This window comes from Rhinolophus sinicus, linkage group LG15 (assembly GCF_036562045.2).
Source record: "Rhinolophus sinicus isolate RSC01 linkage group LG15, ASM3656204v1, whole genome shotgun sequence".
NCBI lineage: Eukaryota > Metazoa > Chordata > Mammalia > Chiroptera > Rhinolophidae > Rhinolophus > Rhinolophus sinicus.
The window spans coordinates 31,702,031-31,716,019 of NC_133764.1; the positions used below are offsets into that span (position 1 = coordinate 31,702,031).

General features: G+C 35.3%; 1 protein-coding gene across 4 annotated transcripts in view; it reads right to left on the reverse strand.

Annotated features, from left to right (window-relative positions):
* The window catches only part of ABCA10 (ATP binding cassette subfamily A member 10), a 49,288-nt gene that overhangs the window by 5,376 nt on the left and 29,923 nt on the right, over positions 1-13,989 (reverse strand). For all 4 annotated transcript variants that reach the window (XM_019732834.2, XM_074319574.1, XM_074319573.1 and 1 more), the window contains exons 21-32: positions 13,791-13,924; positions 12,033-12,170; positions 10,015-10,122; positions 8,997-9,167; positions 8,688-8,801; positions 4,727-4,843; positions 3,780-3,866; positions 2,729-2,820; positions 1,916-2,033; positions 1,125-1,239; positions 661-752; positions 217-395 (exon numbers count right to left, since the gene is read on the reverse strand). In XM_019732834.2, the coding sequence (XP_019588393.2) occupies positions 217-395; positions 661-752; positions 1,125-1,239; positions 1,916-2,033; positions 2,729-2,820; positions 3,780-3,866; positions 4,727-4,843; positions 8,688-8,801; positions 8,997-9,167; positions 10,015-10,122; positions 12,033-12,170; positions 13,791-13,924 (1,465 nt within the window). The remainder of the gene's footprint in view (positions 1-216; positions 396-660; positions 753-1,124; positions 1,240-1,915; positions 2,034-2,728; positions 2,821-3,779; positions 3,867-4,726; positions 4,844-8,687; positions 8,802-8,996; positions 9,168-10,014; positions 10,123-12,032; positions 12,171-13,790; positions 13,925-13,989) is intronic.

The window sequence follows — 13,989 nt, forward strand, 5'->3', positions numbered from 1 at the left end:
ATCAACATAGAAAATCCTAACACTATCAACCTGAAACTAATACACTTAAGGATCATTAACACTGTCACAAACACTAAATCTTATGATTTGGTTCTTCTTCAGATTTTCAATCATTTTATGTGCATGATAATTTAAAGACACTGTTTATGATCTCCTTTCCTCATGTCCGCGTCCCTTCCGCCAGCTATGAAGTGTGAGTGAAGCTTCTCCCTGTACCTGGCAACACTAACAGCAGCGTCCTCCTTGCCCAGGCCTTTCACGGCCGCAAACACCTCCAGGTGTTCTCTCACTGTCAGACTGGGCCACAGCGCGTTCTCCTGAGGACAGTACCCCAACAACTTGACCATGTCTTCTTCCTGTTGCCTCAGTGATGCTTCGCAGCCTCCTAAAACCATCTACACAGAACAATAAAAGTCAGATTCACATCTGGCTTTTACTCTAATCAGCCTTCTACCTCTAAAGGACAGAAAAGTGGCCACTAAGCTACAATGTTTTTGAGACAAAATCCTTGGGAGGATCAAATGAGATGTTTTATAATTTCTTTCATCAATTTATTCACTAAAAAAACAAATCCTTTACTGGTAGGAATGACATAAGGATGCTAGTGATATTTGAAATGAGACTTCCCCTGGCACTGAGCTTGGTTCACGGGCTACCTACCACTCCCGCAGTTGGCTCTGTGTCTCCGGTTATCATTTTAATAGAAGTACTTTTACCAGCTCCACTGTGTCCCAGCAATCCCAAAACTTCACCTGGAAGAAAGACTCACCATCAATCTTTGTACTTTAAAGGTTGACTAACCTAAAATCACTTAGCTCAGTAACAATTTGAAACAAAATGACATTTTCAAAAAGTACCTTTGTAATTTTCTATACTACAATGTTAATGGAAAGTCTTTGGATTTACAGAATACTTTGGTCTTCCTGATCTAAGTTGGGTTTTCTGTCATTTGAATTGGGACAGGATATTGAAGTAGACAAGGTTTCTCTGTTGACATGTCAAGTATTTTTATAATTACATGTTAACCAATATATATGAAAAATCTGAAAAGATGGAAAATTATTTCGTGTAGTCCAAAACCTAGAGAGTAAGGAACAGTCTAATAAAAGGCACATTATTCAAACCTTTGTTAACACAGAAGGAAACATTCTGAATGGCTATTCTCTTCTTTCTTTTTGAAAAGCAACTCTTTTTCTCTTCGTATTCTTTGCGTAAACAGCTGGCCATTATGACTGGTTTCTGGAAAACATGAGAAAGTGTGACTTTTCCCCATTAGATTTCAGATTATTTTGTGCACTCGTATTTCATCTTTCATTTCCGAGGCTACGAATCTAACTAGATTTTGTGCCAGTGGTAGTTCAGCCTCTTTTTTCAAATAAAACATCCAAATGAATATTCATGAATAAAGACAACTTTATCAACTACTGATGAAACTAATTCCTCATCAAATACATTCCCTTCCATTATGCTGAGCATCTGCCTTGCCCTTTGCATGAACTTCATTTCCAGTTCATTTCTTATCGATTGTCATCCAATGTAAATTAATTTGCTCTTTCTCATATGCTATTTACAGACACTGATACTACAATTTCAATATAACGCAAAATGAAATTGCAACTCTTGCAAAAGATGTAGGATTTCGTTAAAGTTGATAAAAATATCACAGAACTTGTTGAATAGCACTGACAAAGGAAGATCTGAGAGTAAGATCTATGAAAAAGTGAAGAAGAGAAAATTGAAGGAGTGATGACAGGATAAATATTTCATAAGATAATGATGTGACTACCCACGAACCTACCAATGAAAATATTACAAAAAGAAAAGCAAAATTTCAAACTAAAAACCAACAGTTCATCAGCTCGACAGGACAAGCTAACTCAGTGTCTCAATGAAGGGTCTAGTCACTTGTTTTCACCTCATCCAAGTTTGTAGTGAGTGCATTTGCTGTTTTCACTCTTTCAACTTGAACATCTTCATCTTCTTCTTCTGGCTCTTCTGGATTTGGGTGAGTTTCCCTACTTCTTGGAGAGATTCTACAGAGAAAATAAAAGAACATAAAAATGCAATTCTAGCTATACAAGTACCATGAAGAGAATGTAAGCCTCAATAATTAAATGATTATCCTTTGCTTTAAAAGAATACACAATGATTCCTTTATTATCTGCAAGATCCCCTGTGACAACAATAATCCCTCCAGTAGCCAAGTCCCTTGAAATTCTTTTTGACTATTGCTTCTCTTTAAAACTTTTTCTTCTCTGTCAACTAGCCCTTTAAATTCTCTCAAATATAGACTTATCAGTCAGTCTTTTTCGTCTGCTGCCCTCCAGATAACCATCCTATTTCATCAAAGATGATTTCCATAATTGGCTTCTCTCGCTTTTACAAAACATTTCACACACTTATACTGAACACCAGTTCATTACTGTGTCTTCTACTCAAAGACCTATACTTGCCATAAAGCAGGAGGAAAACAAGCTTTGGTGCTTACCTACTGCTTACACAGGTGCACAGGACAAAAACTCAACTTGCCTAATATTAGTAAAACTCGTGAGTTAGAAATTATGTATCCCTGCATTCAATCTAATCCTGTATGTTCTTTTTCAGAATAATGCTGTCCAGTGGGCCTAGCCAAGGGTTAGAGAGAAAATCTGTCCTAATAAATAGATGTTAAATGTACCGCCATAAACATTAAATAGGTAAATCATATTCATGTTAATGTTCTTCCAACCTGAAAACCGGATCTTTCCTCATTGTTTTTTTCCCATACTTTACTTCCAGACATCTTATAACAAACAGGAAAACAACACTCTGAAGGTATGGCTAAAGGCAAACAAAGACAATTAGAATTAGCATCATTGTGGAATTCAAACTTAGGGGGCAATATTTGACTTTTGCCACCGAAGATTTGACCATTTTTTAATAAATTTGACCAAAAAATCTTATAAAGTACTTCTCAAATGGAAAAGTTTATCCAAACCAACCTGCCCACCAAAACAAAAATAAAAATCCTGGATTTAAAAATTTTTTTAACTTTTTCGGAGCATAGGAAAACTGACAAGATAGTAAGGACTTTAAGTCAAATCTAAGTGAACGTAGGAGGGAGGCTAAGCACCAAAGCAACTCTAAACCTCAATTTTCATGGCATGTCCAGGAGCAGAAGACAGACGAAAGTATAGAGAGTTTTTCCCAAGCAAGGAATAGAATAAGCCATCTTTTCCCTAATAAAGCACGGACCTCCAAGAGTTATATCCTTAATGCAGGGTGAAAAGAACACCCAGGAGTTTCTAAGATAGTTGTTTTGGGTGCTCACCATGGGGAGTAAAAGTAGAAATAGAAGCCAGCCTTTGCACAGATTTGCAGCTCAAGTTCACATCCCCTAAATGGCCCAAACATCAAGCCTGGAATGTGATTTAAAGCTGTGTCAGACTAGTAGTGTCCCTAAGAACTTGGCAGAAGCAAAGAAAGTAGAATAGCTATCCCAGAAACAGACACTGCCTATGTGGGCATCTTATAAATGAACAGAGGCAGCTCTAAGTTTTAATGGGAAAAGCACAGACTTTTCAATAAATAATGCTGGGATAACTGGGTACCTTTAAGGACTGAAATGAAATAGGACCCTTCCCTACCAACATATAAAAAAATATCATATTTGAATGTAGAATACAGTAAGAGCAGGTAACTTTAGGATATTTAAATTTGCCATTCTTTGACTAAGATCAAGTATATCACATGGTTATGAATGCTATGCAATATATGTTAAACAAGAAAATTTTGCTTACTATTAAGACCATTGCGAAAATGATTTTCACATAGGTACTTATTTCATCACTCAGATTTTCGGTGCTATCCATATACATAAAGGACAGCTGTTGAAGAAAAACAAGGGTTAAATGAAAGTTTCTCTGCTTTACGACTATAAAATTTAAACATTAAATATGCCCCCACTATATGTGATGCTCCTGGGGATGAGGGAGTGTTCTATGAATGGGATAAGATTTGTTTTCTGATACTAAAGTCTGCTGATGAGCTAACATCCTTCCACAGTTACAATCTCCAACACTTTTTTTTTTTTCCTAATTCTATGTAATAGGGATTTACAAGTTTCTTTTTAGGGGGAGTAACAAAGTATAGTACTGTGAGGTAGGTGAGATTTGTGACCTGTTCCCCCAAATTCTCAGTAGTGCTGGGTTTCTCCGGAAGTGCTTAGTAACACCACGCTTTGCTTCCTTTACCAATCAATCACACACTCCAAAAGCAATTTATTGACACTAAGTGGTGTGCAGTCCAAGAGCAAAGTATGTCACATCTTCCGTACAGTCCTATATTTTAGGAAAACATTTACTTAAGCATAGTAAGAATTTCAGACTGTTATCAAAATTGAAATGGGAATTTTCTAACTCATGGTAAGACTGATTCTCCCTGAGAGAGTGTATTTTACAGCAATGGAAAATTTCTAGTCCTCTCTCATAACCCCCTCTTGGAATTTATAAACCAAGGTGGGGTTCCTGCTTCATTTCTAAATGGATTTACCTGCTTCCGTATGGGTATCAATACTAGTCTCAGTGAATTTGACAACTTTCAACTTGATGCAGTTTTAAAATCTTATTTCCAGAATTTATAAACATTAAATAATTTTTAAAATGTACAAAATGAATCTGTTCCAAAACTGGATAAAGATTTTATATATGGGATGCATGGTCAAGGCCTAGTAGTTAATATTACTTACCCGTACCACAAACATGAAAAATCCAATTGAAGTACAGGAAGGCATTAAAATCATGCATAAAATTGTATTATAGGGTCTATAAAAAGTTGTTAGCAGGATGATGGCCAGGAATAAGATCTAGAGAGAAAAAAATCGAGGAATTAGAATTTTCTCAGTCATATTTAATATTTTGTGATATTTTCTATGCATAATCTGTTTTCCTAGGAGATATTCTCATTTTTCAATTTCTACCTCATATACAGCAATATTGTTAGGATTTCCTCTTTAGGACTCATCCAACTGTCATTACAACTGAAACGGAGGATTACAATGAGGTCTGACATAAATATCTAAAAGATTTTCTACCTTCTGGAATGGATAAACCAGCAATAATAAAAGGATTCAAACCTGGGGTTGTCTACTCTAGAGCACAAACTCTTAAACACTATACTTTTACAAGAAGATAGGGCATGAGTCAACTGTCCATACTTCGAGTCAATGTACAATGTGTTGGATACAAAATACTTCCACATATGAAACAGGTAACAGTCTAAGAAAGCATATCAATAACATTTCCTTCTCAAGCACAAGAAATATTTTCTGAAGGAAAAAAACAATATAAATTGAAATAATCGGAGGGTTTATCAGCTTGTTTTATAACCCTGTATTAGATTCTCCTTGAAGATTTACTGCCCATGGCATTTATAATTATTAAAGGCACTGCATAAACAAAATATGTAGCCAAATATCTTTACTCCTATAGAAAACTGAAGTTAAAGTTTCTAAATCTAACAATGCAATGAAAGAACTTATCTTTGACCACCCTACTTCCTTCTTCTTATTCCCGATTATCTTACTGTATGATTTAGCCCATTTCTCTTGTCTCACCCATCAGAAAAATAAAAATAATCCTTCCATTAACTCTTCCTTCTAGCAAGCAACAATACATTTTAAGGAATAGTAAAATACTTCCTGTTTCCATTTCCCCATTCTATATTTACTCTTTCATCTGCTAGAAACTAGAGTCTACATTCACTACTTTATAAAACTGCAGTGTTACAAGTCAGTTGTGGACTTCTATATGTAGAAATATGGAAGAATAGATACCCTAATGGACCTTATCCACACCATGCAATTAAATTTGGGGAAGTTAACAAATGTCCTTTAAATGCACTGCTAGTCTCGTGGGGGGGAAAAGTGAGGAATTCTTCAAGGACAAATACAAAGCCCAAAACCTGACTTGGACTGCTGAACTACTACTGGTCCATTACTTGGACAAGTAAACACTAAATCTGATCAACGTGGAAACAAATGTCTATTCCAGCACAGGGATAAGGAGGCTAAGACTTAGGCTCTCCTTATTGTCCTTCCCTGCAAATACCTTCAGGGAAACAAACCAAAACCTTCTTTATGGGTGTTCCTTGCAAATCCTCTATTAGAGCATGATACTTTAAAAATGGCTTATGCAATCCAAGTTGATTCTATACTATACTTCTTACAAAAGTAACTGAAAATTCTTTTGGGATAAAAACCCCCAATTTAGGGCCTTGGGAATTCCATACTTAATGGCAAACCAAATAGGAACAACTAATAAAAGAAATTATCAGACATACAAGGCAACATGCCATAATAAGTGTGAATCAGGAGTATCTGAAGACTTTAGATATTAGAATTGTCAAATAACAAATACAAATTATTATTTTCAATTAAATGTATAATGTATAAGGAAATCAAATGTGGAATGAAAAACACAAGCAAGTAAAAAAAGACTGTGAGAAACAACTGTGCATATTTTAAATAGAACCAAATAGAGTTTTGGAAAACAAAAGTGAAATTTCAAAAATCAGTCAAAGATTAAAGATAATTTATATACAGCTTAATTAAAATAAAATAAAAAATAACAAGTGAATTGGAAGAAAAGGCTGACGCATTTCCCAGAATGCAGCAAGGACAAAGACATGAAAGATTCTGATGAAATGTTAAGAGATGTGGAGAAGAGATTGAGAATAGTTATTTGTAATATCATCTCAGGAGAGTCCAGAAAGCAAGAAGAAGGTCACTGGGGTGGGTCCTAACCCAGTATGACTACTGTCCTTATAAGCAGAGGAAATTTAAACATAGATACACACAAACAACCATGTGAAGACACTGGCAGATGATGTCCATCTACAAGCCAAGAACAAAAGCCTCAGAAGAAACACCTCTGCAGATGCCTTGATCTAGGCTTCTATCTCCAGAACTGCGAGAAAATAAATTTGCGTTGTTTAACCCACCCAATTTGTGGTACTTTATTATAGCAGCCCCAGCAAACTAATACAAAGAGTAACCACCAAAGTAATAAAATATGGTTTATGACTTCCAAATCAGAAGAGGATAAATATGGAATAAAAGAAAACAAATTCAATCAAACAAAATTACAAGGGCAAGAAAGAGGGGAAATCACATAAAGCACAAAGTAAAAGGATATAAACAAATTCAAGTATATTAACATTCAGAATAAACTCATTTAATTAAAAGCAGAGATCATGAGACTGAAATTAAAAACAACAACAAATAAAATCCAACTATATTCAGTTTACAGGACATATTAAAGAATAAAGACACTGAAAGGTTGAAAGTAAACACATGGTAAAAAAGATTTCTTTTAAATATTTTTTCTTGTTTAAATAAATACTAAACAAAAGTAATCTAGTGTACTCATATTAATATGATACTTTTGACTTTATGACCAAAAAACCATTATTAGAATAAATAGCATCACAACATAATGATTTCAGACTTGAACGCATCCAATAAAATAATCTCAAAACATAAAAAGCAAATTTGATTAAATTAAAGAATGAAACTATTATAACAAATCTACCTTTATGTGTAGATACATGAGGAAAAAAAAATCAAATAGATCAAGGACTAATTTCAATTGTTAAGGAGGAATTACCTTGTTATAACATATTTGGACCATTGTAGCAAAACCACCTATAAAATTGACCCAAGGAATAATATGATTAGGTATCACAGGGATGAGACTTAGAGGCTAAGAAACACTTTAATAGCCTATAGGATTTCTGCTGGCATATTGAGTTCTCCAACTGGTTGTATCTGACACTCTGTCTATACTAATTCCAACCTTTGGCTATTACCTACAAACACCAGCCAAGGTAAATAGAATCGCCCGGAGAAGTAAGACCTGGTTCGTTTACCCTAATCCCTCTACCCTGTCTGCATAATATAAAGGAGAAAGGGAATCTTCCTCTGTTTCTCACTGCTAGTCGCCAGACTAAGGGCATGCTTGAAATGGGGTTGTGGGAAGACATTTATTAATACACTGCTTATGAGATGAAGGTTATGATTTGGATTTGACGAGCCTTTTATTTTTAGTTCTTAAAGTGCATCTTAATTAACAAAATGAAACTATTTTAATGTCTGAAATGGTCAGAAAGCTATGGTATCTGCCCAAGATGACAAAAAAGCATAGGGAAGAAGATACAACTGAGTTATTACCTAAAGTAATAAATTTATTTTTATATTAAAACTTTTCCATGTTTATTTGCTTGATTATGTTATTAGTCAACTTGGTCACCTATTGTGCTCTCTTTTTAAATAGAATTATTCAGGAGGAAAACTTCACTGAGTTGAAAGGTACAAATCTGATTCTTTTAAGTTTTTCCAGCTCTGTAAAATGAGGAACTGTCTCAAATGATCTAGTCTTTCAGCTGTGACACACCAAGATTGCTACAGAAATTTTGTTTCTTTCCAAAGAAACAGACGTGTAAAAGAGCAACGTCGTCAAAGAACAGTGGAAAATAAGAGAAAGAAAATGAACAAAAAATACCTGAAACTATGAACTTGATCCAATAACGGAAGTACAAAAGAAGTAACTCCATTCTCTTCTAAGTAAAGTATTTATACTTAATTTTGCATTAAAAAAAAACTTTAAGAAACTTTAATATAAATGTGCATCTGTATATATGAAGATACTTACAATAAAAAAACTAAGAGACCAAAAGGCATTATTTGTTCTCCTCTTGCGAAAGATGAATGAAATCACGTATGTGAGGAACGTAAGAGAAGCTGCACAACCAACTATGCAAACCACCTTTAAAAAGAGAATAAAAGCAAGATTAGAGGTGGCAGGTTATGTGTGGGATGGGGGCAGGGGCAGGATCAGATTCTATTGCTGTCTAAGGCAATTTTCTTACATATGCCTTTTGTTAATGACAAAATGTTAACAAAAATGAATTTTTGTTTGATTCTATTATTATATTTAAGCTGGGAGAAAAATATCACTTACCAGAGAAAATACACATACGAATGAAAATCTGAGTTCCAAAAACATGAAGTAGTAAAATAAATATATTGAAAGAAGAATCATGGAGTATAAGGGGATGTCCACCAGAGCCTGCCCGCACCAGTACGCTGAAGGACAGAGGCCTGAAATCCATAACTGAGACTGAGCTTTTTGCTGATAAAGACATAGAAGAAACACAGGAGGGGTTGAAATCTTACACAGAAAACATATTTTTTTGTGAAAATGTTCATTTTTAATACATTTTCAAAATAGTATGTTGTTTGGCAGCTAGTTTTATTTGTCTGTGTTATTTTACATAGTAAACCTGCGCTTCAGTAAATTTATAGCCCAGGGTTTAGGAAGCAGTCCTCAGGACAACTAAGACACTAATACTATCCCGAAGAAAACAGTTTCTCTGGGACCAGAAAGCAGCATCCTCCTAAGTATCTGACATCCGATATGGGAATGTACAGCCTTTGGTGCAACAGAAAAGTCTGACCTATTTGGAAAGCTGATTTACCCTTTGGTAAAGATATATAAAAATGACTATTATCATAAAATTTTGAAACCCAATTTATGAAAACCTAGTTACAAGTTTGCAAATATCTTAATTTCATGTTATACTTAAAAAACACAGACTCCCTTTGGAATTATGAAATAAATACATGCAATCAAAAAGTACCCAATTTTCATCTCTGAAATTATTTTATATGATTCCCGTTAAAGCGGGGGCAATTTTATTGTGTTGAGCAGTGAACTTTCTGACCTCTTTGACATCATAATAAAGCATTTGCCAGACTCTTTAATGAGAATAAACAACATAATTTATATGTAAACACATTTTTCTTGACAGGCATTCCTGTGTGTGTAAAACAATGCAATTCTAATTACTCAAGTCAGATAAAATCATTCATTCATTCTCTCCCACCCCTGCCCCCAACCTCCGTATCTCCCCTTTCATTCTCACTTTCCTTCTCCCTCTCCCTCTCTTTCTCCCTGTCCGTCTCCTTCTTCCTCTTACTTTGTAATCGCTGATGCTGCTCATGCTGAGGTAAGGAGAAATGCAGTTTGAAACGAACAACAGAAGTAAGGGCAGACCAAAAAAACCACTCTGTCGTATCATGTCATTCTGGAAGTCCAAAACACATCTGTAAGCTTTTGAAATTGTTACAAACCATGCAATCAAACATATTTATAAGTTTTAGGGAAGGGGGAAAACAGTGAAGAACTCAAAATGGAAGCGTAAACCTCATTTAAGAAGCAAAGAGAAAAGTAAACATGTTTTGTTACCCTTAATAGCAAGGTCCATTCCCAGGAACTATATGATATCAAAAGAAATTCAAAATCTAAATTTCTATGCATATATTTAGAGGGATGAGCAGTTTCTCTTCCATATTTGCATCTAGTAATTGTTAAATGATGACAGATTGTCTTCAGAGCTACACTTAAGAGTGTCTGAAACACTGAGCAAAGTTGTCATTTGTTCCCGTTTCCTATTTCCGAGAGGATGAATTATAAACAACAGCCTCTAATACTAATTGCAAAACTCTAATAGTAATTGTCTTGAAGCTCTTCTTATGTTCTTGTTCTTACATACAAGACATAATTAGAGGAGAGCAAATCTTTCCTGCATAAGTAATTTCTTGACTTCTAAAAATGTTTAAACTAAACAATCTTTAAGGCATGGAGGGGTCTTACTATAAATTTAAGTTGTTTTCTAGACAGGGTGATTTATTACTGTTATAACAATAGACTAAAAAAAAGGAGCATAGAAATTGACCTATTTCATACACAAAATAACTAGAGTGGCATTACACTAATTTCTTATCGTGAAATTTTCTAGTAAAATTTTATTCTACACAACTGCTGTGCATATACTTACAAACATCTACCCAATACCCAATTTCCATAATTTCTGCTTTTTTCATCTATCATGATCAAACATACCTGTTAGCAATTATTCAAAGGCTGAGAAATGGGCATTAAAATTACATATGATAAAAAATTGCATTGCAATCCACAAGCTATAAAACATAAAAAAGCCAAGACCCAAAAGTACAATGCAGAACTTAAAATGATAGAGAAAACTTGCTTTAACCAGTGTATGTGACATACTCAGCAAAACCCCCCAGGAAAATCTGACATAAGATTAAGGATTTGGGTTTGAGGTTTCTCTAGTGTTCTAGGTTTCCAAGTAAATTCATTCATCCACTGATTTCAGCAAATAAGAACTGAGTACCCAGTAAATGTGAGGAACTACTCTAGACAGTGACCCAAACAAAGTCAAAATTATGATTCTTTAACAGTTGTTTGTTTCATCTATCATTTAAAGTTTTTCAGTGTCCTTTTGGATCTTGGCTCTTTTAATGGTCTAAGCCTTGGGGAGCTGGGTGTAACTTTTGAGCAGACAAGATTTTAGGTTAGAATGGTGAGGCCAGTGATAAAACATTAATTCTGTAGGGTATCAAGTAGTAATGTAATAGAAAAATAGATCAGCAGAAAGAATAGAAAATGGTAAGGCACATTAATTGACAGAGGTAAGGAATTTTATCATCTACTTCAATTTTTTCCATTAAAATTTTTAATTTAAAAAATTTAATGAGACTAAACATAAAATTACTTTAAAAATCCGTGATCTTTCAGAATAAGTAACAGCAAACATGTACTGAATGGTTACTCTCCCCCTTACAAGAACGTAAACCCCACAGGGTGGGATTTTTGTCTGTTCTGTTTATGCTGTATCCCCAGCACCTAGAAATACCAAGGCATGGCAAATACTCAAGAAGTATTTGTAGAATGAACGAAAAATGTGTATGTCAGGCTCTGTTCTAGGCACTTAGAAAACTCACTTAATCCTCATGATAATCACACAGGTAGTACTGTATTTCTCATTTTATAGATGAGGCAGTGAGGCAAAGAGTGGCTAAGAAACCTGTTAATAAGTAGCAAAAGCAGGATTCAACTCGAGTGGTAGGCTCTAGAGCCCTCACCCCTTATCCCTCTGCTTTATTGCCTCACATAAGTCAATATTTCACTTACCAAAGGAAATGCGCTCCTTGCCGTCTTAATAAGCTCTGTACAGTTAAAAAGTCCAAGAAGAGCATTGCTAACAATTCCCATTAGAACAGGAAAACAATTCAGTCTCTTGGTATTACATGCAACTGAAAATCTGTAATCCTTAAAAAAGCAAAAAAAAAAAGCACACAAATGTAAGTTCTAAATTCTTAGAGTAAATATATTTTTGTATACTCGTAGTTTACATATTACGAGTATTAATTTTTCCTTGACACTTCTGTCTTTTTGAATTGACATAAGAATGCATTAGTTTTGTAATTCAAGTGACTTACTCCGTTAATGAAATAGATTAACATTCACTAACATGGAAAGATGTCAGAGATTTAGATTTTATGTGACAAAGAAAGTTGCAGGACTTCTCCAATTCAATTCCAAATTCAAAAACATATTTTCAAATGAGATCATTCTATAGATAGTGAATTGTGTTTTCATAAAGGAAAAAGAGTGAAGAAGACATTTACCAAACTATTAACAAAACTACATGGGAAAATAAAGGAATGAAATTATGGAGAAAATTTTACCTTCTATATTATAGACTAGTAATGCTTGAGTTTCTCCACTAAATATGCATTGCTTTTTCCAGCTTTATTGAGGTATAACTGACAAATAAAACTGAAAGACATGTAAAGTCTACATCTATATACACTGTGAAAGGATTCCTCCCACCTAATTCATTAACACATCCATCACCTCACATGTGTCTATATATGAGAACATGTAAGTTCTGCTCTCTGAGCCAATTTCAGTTATATAATAAATGTTATCAACTGCAGTCACCATATTGTACATTAGGTCCTCAGACCTTATTCATCTTATCGCTGAAAGTTTGTACTTTTTTACCAACCTCTCCCTATTTCCCCCACCCCCTGGCAACCACTTTTCTACTCTGTTTCTATGAGTTTTATTTTTGTATTTTCTGATTCCTTATATAAGTCATACCATGCAGTATTAGTCTTCTCTGTCTGGTTTAGTTCATTTAACATAATGCCTCAAGGTCCATCCAGTTGTCACAAAACATGTGTTACTTTTATTTTTTTATGTTTTTCCCCTTTCTTCCGCCTCCTCCGCCCACCTCCCCAACTCCGGTTCAAGCCATTGTTTCTCAGTCTAGTTGTGTAGGACACAGCTCCCTGGCCCATGCTGGTATTATGAGCCTGGCACTCCCCCCAGCTGAGGCAGTTAGTCACCGATGGGCCGTTCACAGCAGCTCACGGCAGCTCTCACCGGCTGCCGGCCACTCATGCTGGCCACTGGCCACTCCTGGCAGCACACGGTAGCACACGGTAGCACACAGCAGCCCACACCAACCTCTGGCTGCTCAGGCAGCCCAGCTCCAGGGAGAGCTGTTGTTCATAGTCTTAGCTGTAGAGGGCACAGCTCACTGGCCCATGTGGGAATCGAACCAGCGACCTCAGTGGCGTTAGGACCTCAGTGGCATTAGGAGGACAGTGTTCCAACCAACTGAGCCACCGGGCTGGCCCACATGTGTTGCTTTTATAACAAACAAAATTACTAATAAAAAATGACCCCCTTAAGAAATTACTGAAGATGTAAATGTGCCCTTTAAAGGATTAGAATTTCATGCCTTACTCAAAAAAGGACCAATGTGGCATTTTAACTTATGCTGATATAGAATGGTTGAGTTGCTTTTCTTTATTTCTAAAGTATTGGAATGTGGCAAAAACTCATTCATGATAGAACAGTACACGAAGGCAAACGTACCTTCCGGTCGCCAGACACTATGATAGCGCCATTGTAGGAAGGATCATCAGTGCCATTTCTATTTCTAAAGTCATCTATTTCCAAAGCTATATCCTGACACTTCAGTGAGTGTACAAGGTCTTCAATATTTGATCCTAATGTAGTCAATGAAAGAAGACAACATAAAAGCAAATAGCAACAACAACAACAAAAATCAACA